The sequence below is a fragment of the Natrix helvetica genome (assembly GCF_964273705.1).
Source record: "Natrix helvetica genome assembly, chromosome: 3".
In the NCBI taxonomy this organism is placed as follows: domain Eukaryota; kingdom Metazoa; phylum Chordata; class Lepidosauria; order Squamata; family Natricidae; genus Natrix; species Natrix helvetica.
The window spans coordinates 63,191,354-63,209,996 of record NC_138549.1 but is presented as its reverse complement, the minus strand read 5'-3'; the positions used below and the strand labels follow the sequence as shown (position 1 = coordinate 63,209,996).

Sequence of the window (18,643 nt, the reverse complement as noted above, 5' to 3'; positions counted from 1 at the left end):
TTCAATCACTAGCCCCCCCCCTCTCACCACAGGAATCAAAGGATGTTGTCACAAGAATCATCCACACCATACCGTTAAAATTAGGGCAGGAAGTTAACCTGGAACTTTGGAGCAACAAACAAAAGGATGCTCATGAGTTCCGGTTCCGGCGGCGGCAGCGACGGGCAGCTCCTTGCCCGCTCCGGCTCCCCGGTGGGCTTCCCCACTCCTTGGGGGGCACAGGACACCCCGCAGAGGGGTCCTGCCGGAGGGGCGGCATCGCGGAGGACTCCTGCAGCGGCGGCGGCCGGCGGGAGGTCTCTCGCGCCCCCAAGGCACCGGGGAGCAAGCTCGGAGGGCGCTTTGCGTTCCTGCGCCTCGCGCCTCGCTATAAGCCGACTGGAGAATGCAACAATAGAAGGAAGCAGCTGCAGTGCGGTGAGGTTGCTTCTCTCTTCATTCCCTATTCTGCATGAAGAATTACTCAGCTTTTTAAAATAACTTTCGGAGCATTTTGGAGGTGCGGCTGGAGGGAGGGGGGTTTCCCCCCCCCCTTGGACAAGCGGCGAGGAACAATTTTGCTCTCAGCCCCCGGGGAAGGAGGAGGGGGGAGAGCCAACGAATGAAGCCTCACCCAGGCTGAGATGATTTTCTTTTCAATTTAATTCTACATATTACTGTGATTTGAGGACTTTTGGAACTTTTTAAAACTTTGTTATGCCTCTGTGCCCAAAACTGGCAGGGCAAGATGGCACACTTCCGTTGTCTTTATGAACTGTGAAACCTGACTCCACCTTTAAAATTCAGGCTTCCGGTCTTTGTCTCCGTGTCTCCCAGAGGAATCTCTTGTGGATTGGTATTTTTTAAACTTTCTAGGGGAAATTTTCTATCTATTGCCAGACTTATTAGAGAGATTCTCTTCTGCCTGGTTCTTCTGCTCCCGGACTCACCTGGCTACCCTTCTTTTCTAACTGTTTATCTTATATATGGACTGAACTTCTAACGTTATAAAGGATGGCATCCAAAAGACCACCTCCTGGAAAACCTGGCTTTGCCACTTCTGCTCCAACATCCGCAACATCCAGTCCAGCCACACAGTCAAAGATAACAGAACTGATGCAACCTAAGACTACAGAGATGGACTTTCAACAAATGCTTCAACAAATTTTACAGGGCCAGGAGGAAATCAAGAAACAGCTAAGGGAAATGAAAGATGAAATTAAAGAAAATCAAGCCCAAATATATAAGAACTCACAAAGACTGAATCTTGTGGAAGGGGGGGGTGGAGGAGGTGAGGGGGGGGGGTAGAAGCTGTGCAGAAAGGGAACAAAGATCTTGACATCCAACAGATGAAAATAGAATTTGAGAGAATGTCCTATTACCTTAGATTTCAAAATGTTATAGAAGAAGATGGGGAAAACATAAGGGACATCATGACAAACATCCTGGCTGACTACACACACAAAGAAAAACAACAGATGGGGTGGGATATAGACCTGGTTTATAGAGTGAACTCAGCTTATGCTAGAACACACAATGTACCCAGGGAGGTTCACATTAAATTTCTTAGAAAAAGCACAAGAGATGAAATTCTGGGTGTACAAAGGGGGCAAGCATTGACATACCATGATATGGAGATAACCATTCTGAAGCAGATCCCTAAGAAGATTAGAGAAAAAAGGAAGAATTATTCGCAATTAGCGAATAAATTATACCAGAAAGGGGTGTGGTTTAGATGGTTGATGCCTGAAGGTATGCTGATATTCTGGGAGGAGACAAGAATCAGAATCAATGCACCCATAGAGGCGCAGGCCTTTATGGAAAAAAACAAAACACTCCTAGAAAAAACACAAGACACTACAACGGACACACAGGACACGGGAGGGGCCAGAGCTCTGCCAGTGGAGGGAGATGGGGCAATAGCAAGAAGACTCAGATCACAAAAATAAACAAGAAAATCATATTATTTTAAACTGACCGAAAGTGATAATGGAATTATATCTGGATTTTATACTGTAATGTCTAATCTGATTGAATTTAGTAATAGAACTAATATGCTGATTGTAATCAATTATATACCAATGCATTATATATAAATGTATACTATGAGTATGGAGGGAGGGGCGCCTGTCACATTTTGCAACTGCCAAAATTTGTATACCTGTCCATTTACCCTTTTCCCTATAAATGTTGAAAAACCAATAAAAATTTTTGTTATAAAAAAACAAAACAAAAGGATGCTCACCTATATAAAGGACTTGGAAGGTTCAACAATTGGCCAGAAAGTTACAGAGCCTGGTGATCATCAAGATTAGAGGAGTGTTACGGCTCAGCAAAGGCAATTGAAGACTCACTGTTTACGAAAGTTGTGGATTTCCCTAAGATAACTAGCAGGGGGTATCAAAAGCTCAGAGAACTAAAGGATTTGTTGCAAGAGCTACAAGCTGCCAAAGCAAAGGGTGACCTGCCAGGCTCCCTTGGACACGACCAGGGGGATTAAACCCAGTCTTGAAGGACCTCCTGACTTACAACAAAAGTGGGTTACCTACAGGTTCAAGCATAACAAAATCCATGCTACCATTTCCACCCATTCAGTGTGTTTGTAGACTTTGTCTCAGAAAATGAAGGTCATGAATGATCCCGGTTTTGACCTCACACTGGCATACACCGAACCTCTTGATTCCAAGCTGAACAGGTCACCAGTGGCAGTGCATAAAACTATTATCTCCTCATCAGATCAGCAAACTCCTCTCACCCAGAGGGCAAAAGCAGGGACTCTAAGAAGCTATGCCCTCTACACAAGAAGCCACATTCTTTCCTGAAATGTAGAGCTTTCAGAAAGAAGTCTCTAGAGGACCGCAAAGCCTTCCTAGAAGAGAGTCATTATCTGCTTCAGGTGCTGCTTATCCGTGTCATACCTCACCAAGGACTGTAAGGTCAGTGTATCATGCAGACAGACCACAACATAGCACTACATCCCAGCCCAGATCCTTGGACTCACAAGACAGCTGATGATGCCAATGGGCAGGGAGGGGAGCAGAAAAACATTGTTTCAAACATGCCAGTTCAAACTTTGCATACCACTCAGTGTATGGAGGTATGCAAAGATCCTGCAGGTGGCAGGTTTGCTCAAATATCTGTCTAATGAGAATGTACCCAAAGGGCTAGAGGAACAAGGTCATCAAGATGTATGCTATTCTAGATGATCAAAGCAATAAGTCTCTAGCCAAGTCTACCTTCTTTTTGAGAAGTTCAGCATCAAGGGTCCTGGCTCCCCTTACTCCTGCAGGACCTGTGCAGGAATTGTTGAGACGGTGGGGAGGAGACTACTGCCTTCAACATAGAATCCCTAGATGGCCATATGTCTACTCTTAATCGAGTTCATCCAGATTACTGGGCAAAAATCTCCATGCCAGATGCAGCAATATACCAACCTCATTTGAGAAGCATAGCCCATCTTCTACAGAACATGACAAGCAAGCCCAGATAACCCTGCTCCTGGGAAGAGAGGAGGTCTACAAACTAAGAAAGCAGATTAACAGTTTCTACAATGCTCCTTACGTCCAGAGACTTGACCATTTGTGAGTCATCATAGGGAATGTCTGTCTGAGAGACATATGCAAACCCAGTTCAGTTAGCACCATGTTTACCAGCACACTAGATAAAAGACATACTTCTCACTTCCAAACCATGCCACAACCACTTCCTCATAAAGGACCCATGTATCCTGTCCCTTCACAGGCCTAGATTGTGTCAGTGGCCAACACCACTTAGGGTGCACCGTCTTTCGCAGAACAAAGGAAAAGCAACAGGTGGTGATGTCTCTGGAGCACAGACTCTTCCTACAAATAGTGCAATGGTTCTCAACCTGTGGGTCGGGACCCCTTTGGGGGTTGAACAACCCTTTCACAGGGTCACCTAAGACCATCGGAAAACACATATTTTTGAAAAAATACGGCAAACAAAATAATTTATGGTTGGGGGTCATCGCAACATGAGGAACTGTATTAAAGGGTCGCGGCATTAGGAAGGTTGAGACCCACTGAAATAATGGAACAAGGAGTAGTAAAAGGTGAGTCAAATCATTAGATTGTACTTCTCCAATTGAGACCCCGAAGACAACGCCTGCTAACAAGGAACAGGTGTTTAAGCAGTTTCTCTTAAACACAATTTCCTGAGAAAACCAGAAATGAGAGATTTCTTCTTTGCCTTCATGGGAAAGATACTTGAAAACGATCATTCTGAATTAGCCCCTGCACTTAAAGACAATGAGGAATATTGTAATCTGCCCATATTTGGGACATTCCAAAGGTGGGTTGCTCCCGGTTCAGCCTGGATCGGGCAAACCAGTAGTGGCAGCAACAGGAGACTCCGCCCACCCACCCGGACGCTTCTAAAAGCACGAGCCAACCAGTAGTGCTGGGATTTGCAACCCACCTGGGACATACCACCCTAAGAAAACAGGCCAGATTAGAGTGGTGTTTGACAACAGCTGTAAGTTAGGTGGTGTGTGTCAGCCTTCTCCTAGCTTGGACGTTTAAGGGAAGAAAAATTCTTTGACTCCATTTGTAAAGAAAAGGTATGCTTTTACTAAGGTCAAATGGTTACAGCATAACCAAAGCCAGATCTGACTATTCAGTAATTCTCTTCTCCCAGGACCTGCCCCCTTGATCATCTGGTCAGTGTCCAATAGTATTCAAATTAAGTGTTTTGGTAACAGTTCTAAAGTTTGCCACCTCTTTGATGGATGTTTGCATTCCATTCTCACACTTCTGTCCTTGGATCTCTCAATTAGTGTTTCAAATTGGCACCTCTGGTTCCTGTCATTCCCCCTCCGTGTTCCCTTGTCCTACTCCCCTCTCTTATGACAGGATGCCATCAATGTGAGGCGAAACTAATGTGGTGTGATGGCAGATCTGACAGTGTTGTTCCTTCTCTCAGGCCCAGTCCTTAATAACAGACTCATAGAAGTACTCCACCGCTTCCATAAAGATTCTGTCACATTCATGGCAGACATCCACTGCTTCCTCATTAAACAGGAACAAGGCATTTCTTGAGGTTCTTCTGGTTCAGAGGCAATGACCCTTCCAAAGACATTGTGGAATACTCTTTGAGGGTGCAGATCTTTGGCAACACTCCTTCCCCCGCAACTATTTATGGGCTGAACAGTGGTGAAATCTATTTTTTTTTTTTGCCATCAGTTCTGTGGGCGTGGCTTGGTGGTGGTGGGTTATGTGATTGGGTGGGTGCAGCCATTTCCTCCCAACTTTTTAAAGCATTTTTTCCTACCTATTCACCCGAACCAGCAGGAAAAAATGCTTTAAAAAAAAAAAGGGGGGGGGGAGAAGGTTCAAACAATCAGCTGTGAGCTGCACAATTGCCAGAACCTTTCTCTCCCCCCCCCTTTTTTTTAAAGCATTTTTTTCCTACTGGTTCCAGCAAATAGGTAGTAAAAAAATGCTTTAAAAAGTGTGGGTGGGGGGAAAGGTTCAGTGGCAACCAGCTGTGCCGCGTGATCGTCGGAACCTTTTCCCCCACTTTTTAAAGTATTTTTTTTACTACCTATTTGCCAGAACCGGTAGGAAAAAAATGCTTTAAAATGCTTTAAAAAGTGAAAAAAAGGAAAACCTTAGCATTTTTTGCTACTGGTTCTAGCAAACCAGTCAGAACCAGTAGCATTTCACCCCTGGCTCAGATACTCAGCCAAGAAGGTAAACTACTTTATGGTCTAGACGTCAAGACACTTTGTAGAGAAAGACTTTTACGTGGATGATTGCCCAAAATCTCCGCCCACCAATGAAGCAGAAATTGGTCTCCTTAAGAGAGCATAGGAGATGCTAGCCTTTTCAGACTGAAGGCTCCACAAAATTGCTTCTAACAGCAGAGAATTGATGGAGGCCTTTTATGGTATGGGAAAAATAAAATACATGGATATTTTCAAAGGCACCTTGTTAGAAATGCACTACTGTTAGTATGGGGGGAAATTAAAGAAAGACATTATATAAAAATACCAGCCTGGCTCTCCACAATGGAGGCACTGATTCATCCGAATGTGATTAATATAGAAAGAAAATTGTAAGGTATAAGGACATTTTGAATGATAAAGGGGGAACTCAAATCTAAAAAAGAATTGATTAATCAAGGGATCGATTTAGCATAGTGGCCATACATGCAAATACAATCAAGATATGAGAAAGATGCAAGAATGCATGGTTTCTATAAAAGACCAACAGAACTAGACCAGATATTACTAGGGAGATGAAAAATTAATTTAAAAATGTATAGCTACTTATTGAGTATTAAAATGGAAGAAGAGCAAGTGAAAGAAACAATAAGATGGGCTAAAAACTTTGGTTACTCAATAGAATTAGACAAATGGCAGAAATTGTAGGATAGAAACTGTAAATTAACAATGTCTACAGCCTATAAGGAAAAGCTATACAAAATGTTTTATAGATGGCATTTACCATCAGCGAAGTTAGCAAAGATGTTTGAAAATGTATCAGCTAAATGTTGGAAGTTCATATTATCATATGTGATGGACATGGCCAAAGGCAAAAAAATACTGGACTAAAATATATACTTGGTTAGATAAAATGATAAAATAACACATAGATTTGAAACCAGAAATATTTCTGCTGGGGATACTTCCAGAACAGTATAATAAAGGGAATACATATTTAATTTTGCAAATACTAATGGCAGCAAAAATAGTGTTTTCACAACAATGGAAAAATGATGAGGTCCTAACAGATGAAAGTGTAATAAAAAATATTAGAATGTGCTGAGATGAATAGATTTAAGATTTAAAAAAAGGAAGAAACGGGATACTTTTTAAAATGGGATATATTTTACCAATGGTTAATTAACAAAAACAGAGATTAGAATTTAAAAAGAATTCAAAGAGATAATAAAAATTTGTATTGAAAATATTGCAAGATGGACAAACTAATTGTTTTATTATTTCATGATTAATATTGATATGCTTATTAAGATTACTAATATGATTATGGTTATTGTTGTACCTTTATTTAAAATTAATTATGCCCAGACAACATGCTGTTCTGATAGACATGGAATTTTTTATGTTTTTAATGAAAAAATGTACCAAAAAACATATATATATTTTTTTAAAAAATAATTGATGGAAGCCTTTCCCTCTCAAGACCACTTTAGACTTGGATTTTGATTTTCATAAGATGGAATGATCTTAAGATTCCTCTGAGTCAAACCTCAATGTGTTGCCAACCTCCCAGTATCACTAATGCAACACTGCAATTCAAGCATTTGAACTGGACCTCATGAACTATCTAAAAGGAGCTCCAAAATTCCTTAGAACCCAGAGATATTTTTTTTTCAGATCACTTATAACATGGATATTTCAGGTTCATGTAACACCCAATCTTGTATTAGACAGCCACAAAAAGGCCCAATCAGATTGTTGCTTGGCAGTGAGCACCTCTCAGATCACTTGAGGAAAGTCAGCACCAGTTAACTGGCATTAGCAGTTTCTTTACCAGACCTCAGTTATCATGGGGAAGGCAAACTTTATGTTAGTCCTTAGAGTTCATATTTGCAAATTATGTCTAACAAAGAAGCACAGAACCAACATAATTAAACTTTATTTTACAGAACTGACTAAAAGCCTATTGCATTAATTTGGATTAAAATGAATAGAACCTTGGAACGTTTTTCATAGCATGAAAACCAAATACACAACTAATAGTCATTTGGTGGTGATGTTAACCTGCAAGATATTATTATGCACATTATATATAATTTTTAAAAATCCATCAATTTAAGCAATTTAATGCTCCATGAAATAAGCAATTTTATAAACATTTTATGTTCAATTCAAAAATGTAACAAATGTTTTTTTGCACTTTAGAAAGATACAAAACAAGTATGATTTCCAGAGAGACACAGGAATCATTTCAAAAATTGCTCTACCAATCACAAATTAGCTTTTCTGTATGCATTTTGGACACATTTTACTATGAATACTTTCTGTCTCCTGTACAAACCCTATTAATATTAATGGAAACAGTGCAAGAGCACCAAGGGTCCAATCCCCCGTTAAAATTTACCTATTTTGTTTATTTGAAAGGTCGTTGCTCATAAAAACTTTTGTTAGATTATGCCCAAAATCTGCAGATTGGCAAAAGGTATGGTATTATGGTGGGGAGAGTAGTGGCAATATATAAGTAAATTATGGAAATCTTAAAGGCAACATATGAAAAGAAACATGGTTTTACTGCATGTTCTTATTTAGTAACTTATTTTTTTCTTTTTTTAGAATTTGTTTTCCCACTTATATTGTTAATGTAGCCTGAGAGTCAAACCTTAAAATATCAGCTGCATTTTCTACCAGGAGGAATGAGAGATGTAAAGTTGTTCTGAGATATCAGCAAACCGTGACATTCTGACAAATTACCTTGCTCTTTTCTTCTTTTGAAAGATTTAAAAAATATAAATAATTTTAGCAACGTATGGAACAAGTAGTTCTAAATTATCCATGTTTCAACATCTAGGTCTACAAAATGACATGTAAAATATGACAGAACTGAGATGGGGCTTCCATCAAGGCAGCTGGGAAGAGTATTCCACATGAAACAGAACCATTATAGAACTTCCCTCTGAAAGGGCCACATTAAAACAAATGAAAGACACAGAAGGAACTGGTTTCCCAGCTGGGTCCCCTGCCTTCCCCTTTGAACAAGTTCTGTGGAAGAACTGCCAAGGGGCTTCAGCTGATTTAGTCCATTGTGCTCTTTCACATGGGGTGCAGCTGGAACTATGTGCTGCCTTCTTTAGGTGACGATGAGAGTTGAGGCTGCTGTAGAGGCTGTGTGCCTGTTGCTGTTTTGATAGAGTTCAAAGTTTTGCTGAACCAAGAGTTTTTGGCAGTTTGAATTTCACTCATAAGTGCTCCTCTCTGGTGTTCCAGTTCCTAAGGAAAGAAATGAATTAAGTGCTGATAAAAGAATGATTTAAAATAGCAGAATAATCTGAGCTGGCATGAAGAACACATGTAAATAAAAATGGTATGGCTAATATGTGCCCCTCCTGATGCAAAGGGGTTGCAACTCCCATTATCCTTCTCTGTTGGCCACACTGGCTAGGGACGATGAGAGTTCCAAATTCAGAATGAATTTCACCTCAACCTATTTCACAAGAATATTGAGGTGATAAGGTAAAAGGAAAAGAAATCCTTATATTTTACTTTGAAGTACTAGATGACCAAATAAGTAATATTGTCAGTTCTGTCATCGTACTCACTTCAGCTTGCTTTGCTTCGCTGGCATTCTGCCATAAACATGAAGAGGGGGGAAAATGGGGATGTAGGGAGGAGGATTGACAGGATGGCAGGAACCAGCGGTGCCAATCCAGAAGAGACCAGCATATCCAAGGACATGAGAGTGTGAGAATGGAATGCCAAAAGTCCACCAAAGTTATGCCAAGCTGAAGCTGTTACCAAAACACCTATTTTAAATACTATTGGACACTTACAAACTGGTCAAGGAGGTAGGGCCTGGGAGAAGAGGAAAAAGGCAGATTTTGCGTGGGAAAATCAGATCCAGCTTTTCTTACGCTGTAACCACTTGGCTGGGAATGGGGTAACTTGCCACAGCTACATTGCCTCACTGCAGGACAATTTAACAATTCTATTTAATTAGGTGAACAGAAGTAATTAGCCACCCTTGCCTCTAATGCTGATACAAAAACTAATGCAGTGTTACTGTAATACAGGATTTCTTTGTTAAAAGATTCTGTCTACATACTGAAAGAAATATATTCTCTATTCTCTAACTATACTTTCCGTTGCATAAAATATCTTCAACTTTTCTCAGATTTGTTGTGTTTTTCATAGAGGGTCTGTGCTATTCTATAAGAGAGTAGGCCTCTATTTTTTCTAAATCTTGCTAAGGCATTATTTCAAACCAAACCACCACTAGAACATCCCTTGCAAGATTAGACTATTTCTAGACAAAACTTCTAAACCTGACTGGACAGGCTTTACAAACCATAATAATAAACATAATTATCTTGGGATGCTTCCAAATAAGGTATTATGGCATACTTTTATTGTCTTAATCATGGAATGTTACGGAGGAATCAACATACATTTTCCCCCTTAATCCTATGCTGTTTTTCATAGCTTTTTCTGTTCTGTCCAATAATCTTTTGCACTTAGACATCCACTTTATAATAACTTACAATAATTATGCAGCATGCTGCATGCATTTGAAGCTATCCTTATAAAGGTAACAAAAATATATTATAAAATTGGGTTAAAATGTATTATGAGTGATCTAAAATGACAACACATTTTGGTTGCTGCCAATCAAATCTAACCTAATCTATGCCCTACTCAGAAATATTGTGATCATGAATAAATCTCTGAAGTATAAACAAATTAAAAATTATTTTAAAAACATGTAATCAAATAATTAAAAAGATAATAGCAACGGTATGTGAAAAGCAGTATTTGCATCTTCTTGCACCAAAGCTGGTGCTTGTTAGGAAAGTAAAGAATATTTCTAGTCTCCCCAAAGTCATATGCATATCCTACTACATCTATAAGGAGCAATGGTGGCGCAGTGGTTAGAATGCAGTATTGCAGGCTAATTCAGTTCACTTGCCAGGTGTTCAATCCTGACCGGCTAAAGGTTGACTCAGCCTTCCATCCTTCTAAGATCAGTAAAATGAGGACCCAGATTGTCAGGGACAATATGCTGGCTCTAAACCACTTACAGAGTGCTGTAAAGCACTATGAAATGGTATATAAGTCTTAAGTGCTATTGCTATTGGTTACCTTATCACCTGAGGCCTACGAATAATACCTTTTTGTTAATAAAGGCTTTGATAAGGAGAGCCATTAACTTTCAAATACCATCATGCAGGAGAAAAAAAACCAAAATCCATTCTTTGCATGTTGAGGGATGCAACGACAATCAGTACATTTAACAATGTAAGAAAACACTTCTAAAATTACATTACCTGTATTTTGCATTTGGCTTCCACAAGTTGCAGCTTAGTCTGTGCCAAGTCCAGTTCCATCTCTCGCAGTTGTTTCTTAAGGGCATCTTTCTCATCATCTGTGTCTTCTCCTGGCCTTTCTTTAGCAGCAGGCACTTTTAGTGTTCCTTCTTTACTGAAAATTTCACTACAGTGTTTGCAAGTCATCACCTTTCCCTGAAATAGCCAAATAGAAATAGACCATGATGCAAAAAGAAAAACAGAAATGTCCAGCCATATTCACTGTATCAGTCTGATATTCTGGTGACTAGTCACTGAGAAAATGAAATCAGATGCTACATGTTCTTCTCAGCCAAGAATATTGTCTAATATGACATGATGAGTAAATCTATTATAGACTATGAGTATCACTGGGTATGAAACATACAATATCTTACTATGTATCATACATATCATACTACATACCTTAGTATATTTTTAATACTGCACCATGCTGCATAAGGCTTCTTGCTGGGATTATTGTAAAATTATATAATATAAAGTTTATTTATATTTAACATAAATGTAATAATATAAGGAATACTGTGCTTCAATAAATGGAAAAAGGCAGTTAGGTGAGAGAGCAGGTAGCACAACTGAGCAAGAACAGGAGATAGGAGAAAATGTTCACAACAGAGTTGGCACCTGATCCATTGCTAGCTCCTCAGCACTAATCTTGGGATCATGTGTTATTTTTCAAGAGCTGCTCCAATTGGCCTGTTATCCTATGCACTGTTTGGATTCCAGGTGCAAAATAGAAGACAAAGTTAGGGCCCTCACTGAAACAGAATGGAGAGCTGTTCCTATTTGTTTGTAATACGACTTAGTTTTAGTTTTTGTTAGAACCTGCTAACAAAGAATCTAATTTGTATTGTACTGTTTGCCAATTTGATGGACATCCCTTAATTGTGATTCAAGAAGTAAGATTAATTGTTCAATAAAACACTGTATTATTAATATGGTCAGTAATGTTTTGGAAAACATTATGACTGGGAATAACATAAGATTATTGTGAGTCTACTGTTTGAACTAGTTATTTTCATTCATTTTTAAATTCCTGCTTATTCTGATTGCTAGTAATGTCTGCTGACAACTCCCACATCTCTTTCTCAGATCCTTGGATTTTGTTTTTCTCTTTCTTTGTAATCAGTGTCAACTGTACTTGGAAGGTTACAGATGACATTCTTCTAAGTATAAGTAATGGTTGGCCTTAGTTTTTTGAGTAGATTAAAAAAAAATAGTTTTAACTGGTGATTTTGATGAAAAGGCTGCATCAGACTAGACATATTCCTTTGATTCAAAAGTGGTGGGATTCAAATAATTTAACAACCGGTTCTCTGCCCTAATGATTTCTTCCAACAACCAGTTCACCAAACTGCTCAGAAAGTTAACAACTGATTCTCCTGAAGTGGTGCAGACTGGCTGAATCCCACCACTGGTTGCACATGATACATGAACATGTCTCCCTTGCAGTAAGTCCACTATACAGGAAAATTTCTTACGCTGTAGAACTTCTAAATCTTTACTGGTCATAGATAATGGTTAGCAATGTGGTTTCAGGCTGTCAAATTGCCTGCTCCTCCTGCTTATCACTAACAGTCTTTAAATTTAAAGTGAGGCATTATAAGCTGAGAGATATCAATTCTCACCTTTACAACTTCAAGTTCTTCTTTACTGGCTACTTGTTGTCTTTCTAGTCTGCTACTCAACTGGGAACAAATCTAAAAGAAGGTGGAATATTTTAAATTAGACTTCCTTTTTAAAGAAATTTCAAAAATTATGCATCCTTTAATATAATAGCAACATGTTTAAAATGAATCAGTATATCAGTTCCTTACAATGTATCAACTCTGTCAAGGGCTATTCACACCCAATTGAAAGTCTTTAAAAGAAAAAAACAAGAAAGTGCAGTTGTTTCCTGAAAAAGCACCTTTGGGACCCAATTGAATGGCATTTCCAAGATTATTAAAATTAAGATACCAACTATTGGTATGAGGGTCATATGTCTGTTGCAAGTTTTGAACATAGAGAAAGCATGTTTATTAACTAGACTTTGCTAGTTGATGGCTAAGAAGTAAATTTTGACTTGCAACAGGTTGAGATTTGTCTTGGGAAGTAATAACTATGTGTTGGTATTTTCAGTTAAAAATACAGAAATAAAACCCTAAATATATTATCATGGTAAAAATAAACATTTCAGAAATGAAATAAAGAACATATGCTACAGTTTGAAACCAAAACAAAGCTGGACAAGATCAATCATAGGTGCTAAAAACTCAGCAAAATACATCTCAGTTTCACACTTTTTGTAATGTTTTTTTTAGAGGTCAATGGACACATTGCTAATCTTCATTCTATTTTTAAATTCAAAATATTGCTTGATTTCATGTGAGATACTGCATTCTTAAAGATCTAAAGATTCAATGTACCTCTGACACCATTAAAGTACCTGGGCCATACCATTTCAAACTTTTACCTAGAAATTTATGTATTTAACAGAATCTTTCCTCTCCAAGTTATATACACTTAAAAGGGAACTGAAAACATAACACCCGCCCCTCCAAAATCAACATAATTACTTGTTTGTATTCTGCAATGATTGCACTTGTCTTCTTTATTTCAGATTCTGCCTTCTCTAACTGCTTTCTGAAGATCTCCTTTAGCTGCATAAAGGGGGAAAAAAACCAATTAACACTTAATCAAACAACTAAACAATCTAGGTATGGTAACTAGAAAATTACTGAACAATTTTAAAACATATTTTTTGTCTAAAAAAGCTACTGTTCTATGCTACCATTTCATATCTTTGGTACGTTGCTGAGAGTCTTTGAATTGCAGCAGAATAGAAATGTGGGCATAAATAAATAAAACTGAAAATGCTGAGCTATAATTTATTTTAGGAGATTTAATTCCTATAATAACAAAATATTGCTATCTTTTAATTAAAAGTCAACTGGATTTTCATAACATAAAAATGTGCCTTATTGCAAAATTCCTGGAATATAAGATAAGATAACCTTTATTGTCATTTTTTACTGCGACCATACTGGCACACATTAAAAATGAAATCCTACTTTCCACTTCCATAGAGTTATTGACTTGAGGATCTCACAAATTTTTAATCCTGCTGTTAAATTAATACCAATGTGTTGAATATCTAGAGTGATGAATTGACTATTAATTAGCAGTAGTTAATTTTTAAAAAGTCCTTTGAAACATGATTTCTTATGCTGACATAGATAAATAGTGTTGATTCCGATTTCTCATTCAAGAGATGCAAGAATTCAAGGATAGGTAACGAAAGGAACAAGTAGATGACCAAGCTGAGCCCAAGGATGGTGTCAAAAGCAACATCACTTTGGAATTTGCACCTGCAAAAGAGACCTAAGTCCAGCACCCCTTGAAATCTATTGGCTCTTATCTAGCAGTTATCCACCTTAAAAATTAGTAGTTCAGTCTTGGATATAGATAGTATGAAATAAACGTGTAATACTTTTGAACTCTATCCTAGCTCTGGATGTCTTGCACCTCACAGAACACATTACCTTAAGCATCTTAATGCTCTTGCTAGTCATGCTAATTTGTTTCCTAATATGACTTTCAAATCTGTCCAACAAGCTTAGGAACTATTTCTATTAGTGATATTCAAAGATCAAATACCTCAAGGAAAGTTTGTTCTATGTAACTGAAACAAGATACACTGAATGTTTAAGAGAATCAAAATTTCTTTACATTAAGAGAGTGGTACTTTCTCTGTCCCCTTCTCTTTGGTATGACTTCATGAATCAGTGGAACTTATTTTACCTGCGCTGTTTCTTCTTCCTGTTTTCGCTTCTCCTCTTCAGTTTCCACTAGTTTTTGTTTGGTCAGGAGCAGTTCCTTATTCAAAACATCTGCTTTATCTTCAGCCTGAGAATTTCAGAGTGACATGGTCTGAGCAATGAGATTCCCATAAGCATGGGCAGTGTAGGCATGGGTCCATAAATAATATATGGATATAGGTGCAACTGGGATCTATCCTTCCCCCAAATTATGGAACTCTGGGGTTGTAAACTATTCTCTATGATACATATATCTATATTGAAAGATCCAAAGCGAACATTTCCAATCTAATTGTTTTTTTTATTCTGCCAGTAGTTAACATATGGAGCAAACTATTTATGCTTATAACATCCAAACATAAAACTTAACTCTGCTTTTTAAAATTAATTTTATTAAGCTTTAAAGTTATCAATTCTGCAAAACTTTTCAATAATATTATATGTAATAATATTGGCTAATATTATTACTAAATAGTAATTGATTATACACTTTAACAAAGAAATCATTATATTAAAAAAAATCATGTATTGGAGGGGAAAAAGAAAAGAATAATCCTCATTAAATCCCCTAGATAAGAAAGACAAAAAGGCCCCTAGAAAATAAAGAAAAAAGAAAATACCCTCAGCAATATTATATTTAATTCTAGTTTAAACAAGAACCATTTTAAATAAGAAATTAAATAACTGAGGACTATGTTATATGATGTTCCTTAATGTAATCATTACAATGCCACTTTTAAACCAGTTATATCTAGGCCAATTCAAATCACATTTTACAATCTTCCTCTCCATTGTTCAAAGCTATTTTAGAGGCAGAAATCTGACAATATCTGTTTAGCCAAAGTTTTATTCTGGAACATACCAGTAACCATTCTTCCCTAATCATATTTTCCCCATGTTGATAAATTCAAATTTCTCCTTTGACAGATATTCCAGAGTTTTTGGACTATGATTAAATGCAGCATTAACACATTTAATTTTTAATGGCTTTCCAAGATTTTTTAATGGCCTTGTTCAGCATAGTGGTTTTTTCTAACAATAAGGAATTAAAAGACGACCTACACAAAACTTTCAAATGTACTTTCTGTCTAGCATAGAAACAATGAGAACTAAACTTTTTAAAGCATTCTTTGAATATAATTCTAAATGTTTTTTGCTCAAGTAATTAAGCTTTTAGGTTATAAGAAATAACTAATGTTATTAAAGCCAGAAACCATTAATTGGGAAATATAAAATACCCTAATACTCTATTACAAATGTCTTTCATATTAGCCAAATTTATTTTTCTAATTTTTATTTTATTGTGTTGCCATTCTGTATTTTTAGATAAACTGTATTCCTTTTGTAAAATCTCAAAAGTTGTAAGAGTTTTGTTACTTAATAGTAGAATAAAAGTAATGATCCCATTTTAAAAAATACATTTTCTCAGCCATCTTTAAATAATAGTGCTCCAAAGTCCTAATTTCTCATAAGAGGAAATATCAAATTTGAGTTTTCTGATTAATTGCCTTTAATACTAAAAAAGAACTGAAATTCCACTGTAATTTGAACCAACAGTTCTCCCAGATTGCAACTGTAGTAACTGTCTTGCTGAATGCACTAAGTATTCTGTTTATACGTATAACTCAAGTTCCGCACATAACCAATGCCAAACATTAAGTGATAATTAGGTTTTCTATTTTGGTTTATTTATTACTTTGTTTTACCATTGGATTCTGATTTCCACAGAAATTTAGTTATAGAGGAAGTTGTCATACCTGGTCCAAGTCATTTCGTAGAGCAATTTTGCTTGTTACAAGTTCGTGAGCAAGATCATCATTCTCTTGCTCAAGTCGCATGCTGGCTTCCTGAAGCCTGCGATTCTCCCTCTGCAGAAAAAGAACCAACAAGCAGAAAGTTAACAGAACAGAGAGAAAAGAGAAGGTGTATCCATTTATACTATAGAAAAGAGGTTAGAAGTGTTGCTAATTTACTGCATCCATCAAAAGCTAAGTAATTAACGATATAATAATATGCTGTTCATCAGTCAACGAGATTAAGCTCAGGTACTCAATGTCATCTTGATATTGTATTCTATATGCAAATGTCATCTTCCATAATTATTCCCATATATCATGTAAAATACTTATTTTATCTAAGCATTCCACCCATGACATATTATGCCTTGCCTTAAGAAATACCCACAAATAAGGAATATTGTTGACAGTTTATATTGTTCCTACATGCCTTATTCATTGCTGTTACCCACTTTTTAGATCTTTTTAGACATTTTTTTAAAAAATTAATATATTTCTTAGTTTGTATATGTAATTTTATTTTATTGTATTATTTTTTATTTTTGTGCCCTACCTTTCTTATGCTGGTTTTAACAGTAATAAATATTTGATTTGATACTGAACTTGAATTAATAATATCCAAAGCATGCTTAAATAATGTGTTTTCCTGTCTTTTCTGCAGGACTCATGACATAAGATTTTGAAGCTTTTAGCTTAACTCAATCTTGACTTCAAAATGCTACTTTCATTACTTCTACCATCTTGATTTTTTAGATTCATAGAAGCAGGAATTGCACTATATACATGTAATCTCTTAAACAGGAGCAAATTTAAAAACAAAACAGGCTTGCTTGAGATATAGACAACAAGAGTTATATGTCTACCTATTCAAAGTAAAAAGCAAAGTATTATTAAGGATGAAGAATTTCCACAAAAGGGATATATTCAGAGTATTCAATTTTAACCTTGGAAATGATCGTGACAAAATATAGATATGGGCATGGTTATGCATAAAATAGGAAACATATTTTGTTTCAAGGTCAGAACAAAACAGCCATAGTCAAGTGTTCTGTGTTCTGAGGATGGACCAGACTTTGAATGTACCACATTTTCTCCATCTAGAAGAAAAAAATCAAGAAAAGGATGCCCTTCATGCCCATAGTAATATACTTATTGAAAGCCTCTTGCACAATGTGGCGTGAACACTTTCCCCTGCTCTCAAAGTTTTCCATTACAAATAGAAAGAATATGAAAGTATTTTGGCCTAGCTTCTTGCCAATAGCCACACATGGTCGTACTGGGACTGTTCCAGTCCAGAAGGCTGCTGCAATTAATGCCTCACTGTTGCATGAGGTGGGTTCATGGGGAGAAGGGTGCACTATAAAGCACAAAGGTATTCCCTCCCTCATTTTTCCGCAGCAAAAAATCCACATACAAAAATTGAACATACACCTGCACACACACACACATACACACACACCACTATTATGGTCAGTCCCAGGTTCTGATAAAAATGTCAACAAAAATTGCATGTAAATAATATTAAGAATGCTATAATAGAAAAAATACTACTTTTCAAAATAGAAAACAATAGTGTAGATGAGTAGTGTAGAGAGTATATGTAACAAAGCCCAGTAAAACAACCCAACAGAAAATCCTTCATTTTTAATGTCTTTTGAGAATTCAACATGAATACATACAAGAGATTTTAGAGTGCATGCATTAATACATACATCATATTTGAACTAGCAAAATGCAACCAACAATGCATTTTTAAAATGCATCTTGAAGCTACATATCAACAAAATAAAAGTCAAAGCATAACCAAATAAACAGTGAAGACATTGTGAAAAGACTTTAAGTTGGTTTGCTAAGCTTTGGTATGCATGTATAGTGTATGTGCACTCTGTGCATTTCCTCATGTCTTGTTGATTTTAACTTCAATCTTTATAATTGAAGAAAAACATCATTTCTTTTTAAAAAGTATCATGAAATTTAACATCTAGAGAACAAATGCCATGCATAGAATATAAAACAAATGCAAAAAAA

The 18,643-nt window shown here is 36.8% G+C and overlaps 1 protein-coding gene across 8 annotated transcripts in view; it reads right to left on the bottom strand.

Annotated features, from left to right (window-relative positions):
• Positions 1–7,583: 7,583 nt before the first annotated feature.
• RABGAP1L (RAB GTPase activating protein 1 like) overlaps positions 7,584–18,643 on the bottom strand; it is a 204,148-nt gene continuing 193,088 nt past the window's right edge. For 6 of the 8 annotated variants that reach the window (XM_081948451.1, XM_081948449.1, XM_081948450.1 and 3 more), the window contains 6 exons: positions 16,577–16,687; positions 14,803–14,907; positions 13,578–13,661; positions 12,648–12,719; positions 10,981–11,175; positions 7,584–8,929 (listed from right to left, as the gene is read on the bottom strand). In XM_081948451.1, the coding sequence (XP_081804577.1) occupies positions 8,774–8,929; positions 10,981–11,175; positions 12,648–12,719; positions 13,578–13,661; positions 14,803–14,907; positions 16,577–16,687 (723 nt within the window). In that variant the 3' untranslated portion in view covers positions 7,584–8,773. Of the gene's footprint in view, positions 8,930–10,980; positions 11,176–12,647; positions 12,720–13,577; positions 13,662–14,802; positions 14,908–16,576; positions 16,688–18,643 lie in introns of those variants that run through there. The other 2 variants (XR_014174998.1, XR_014174999.1) reach the window with 1 other exon arrangement.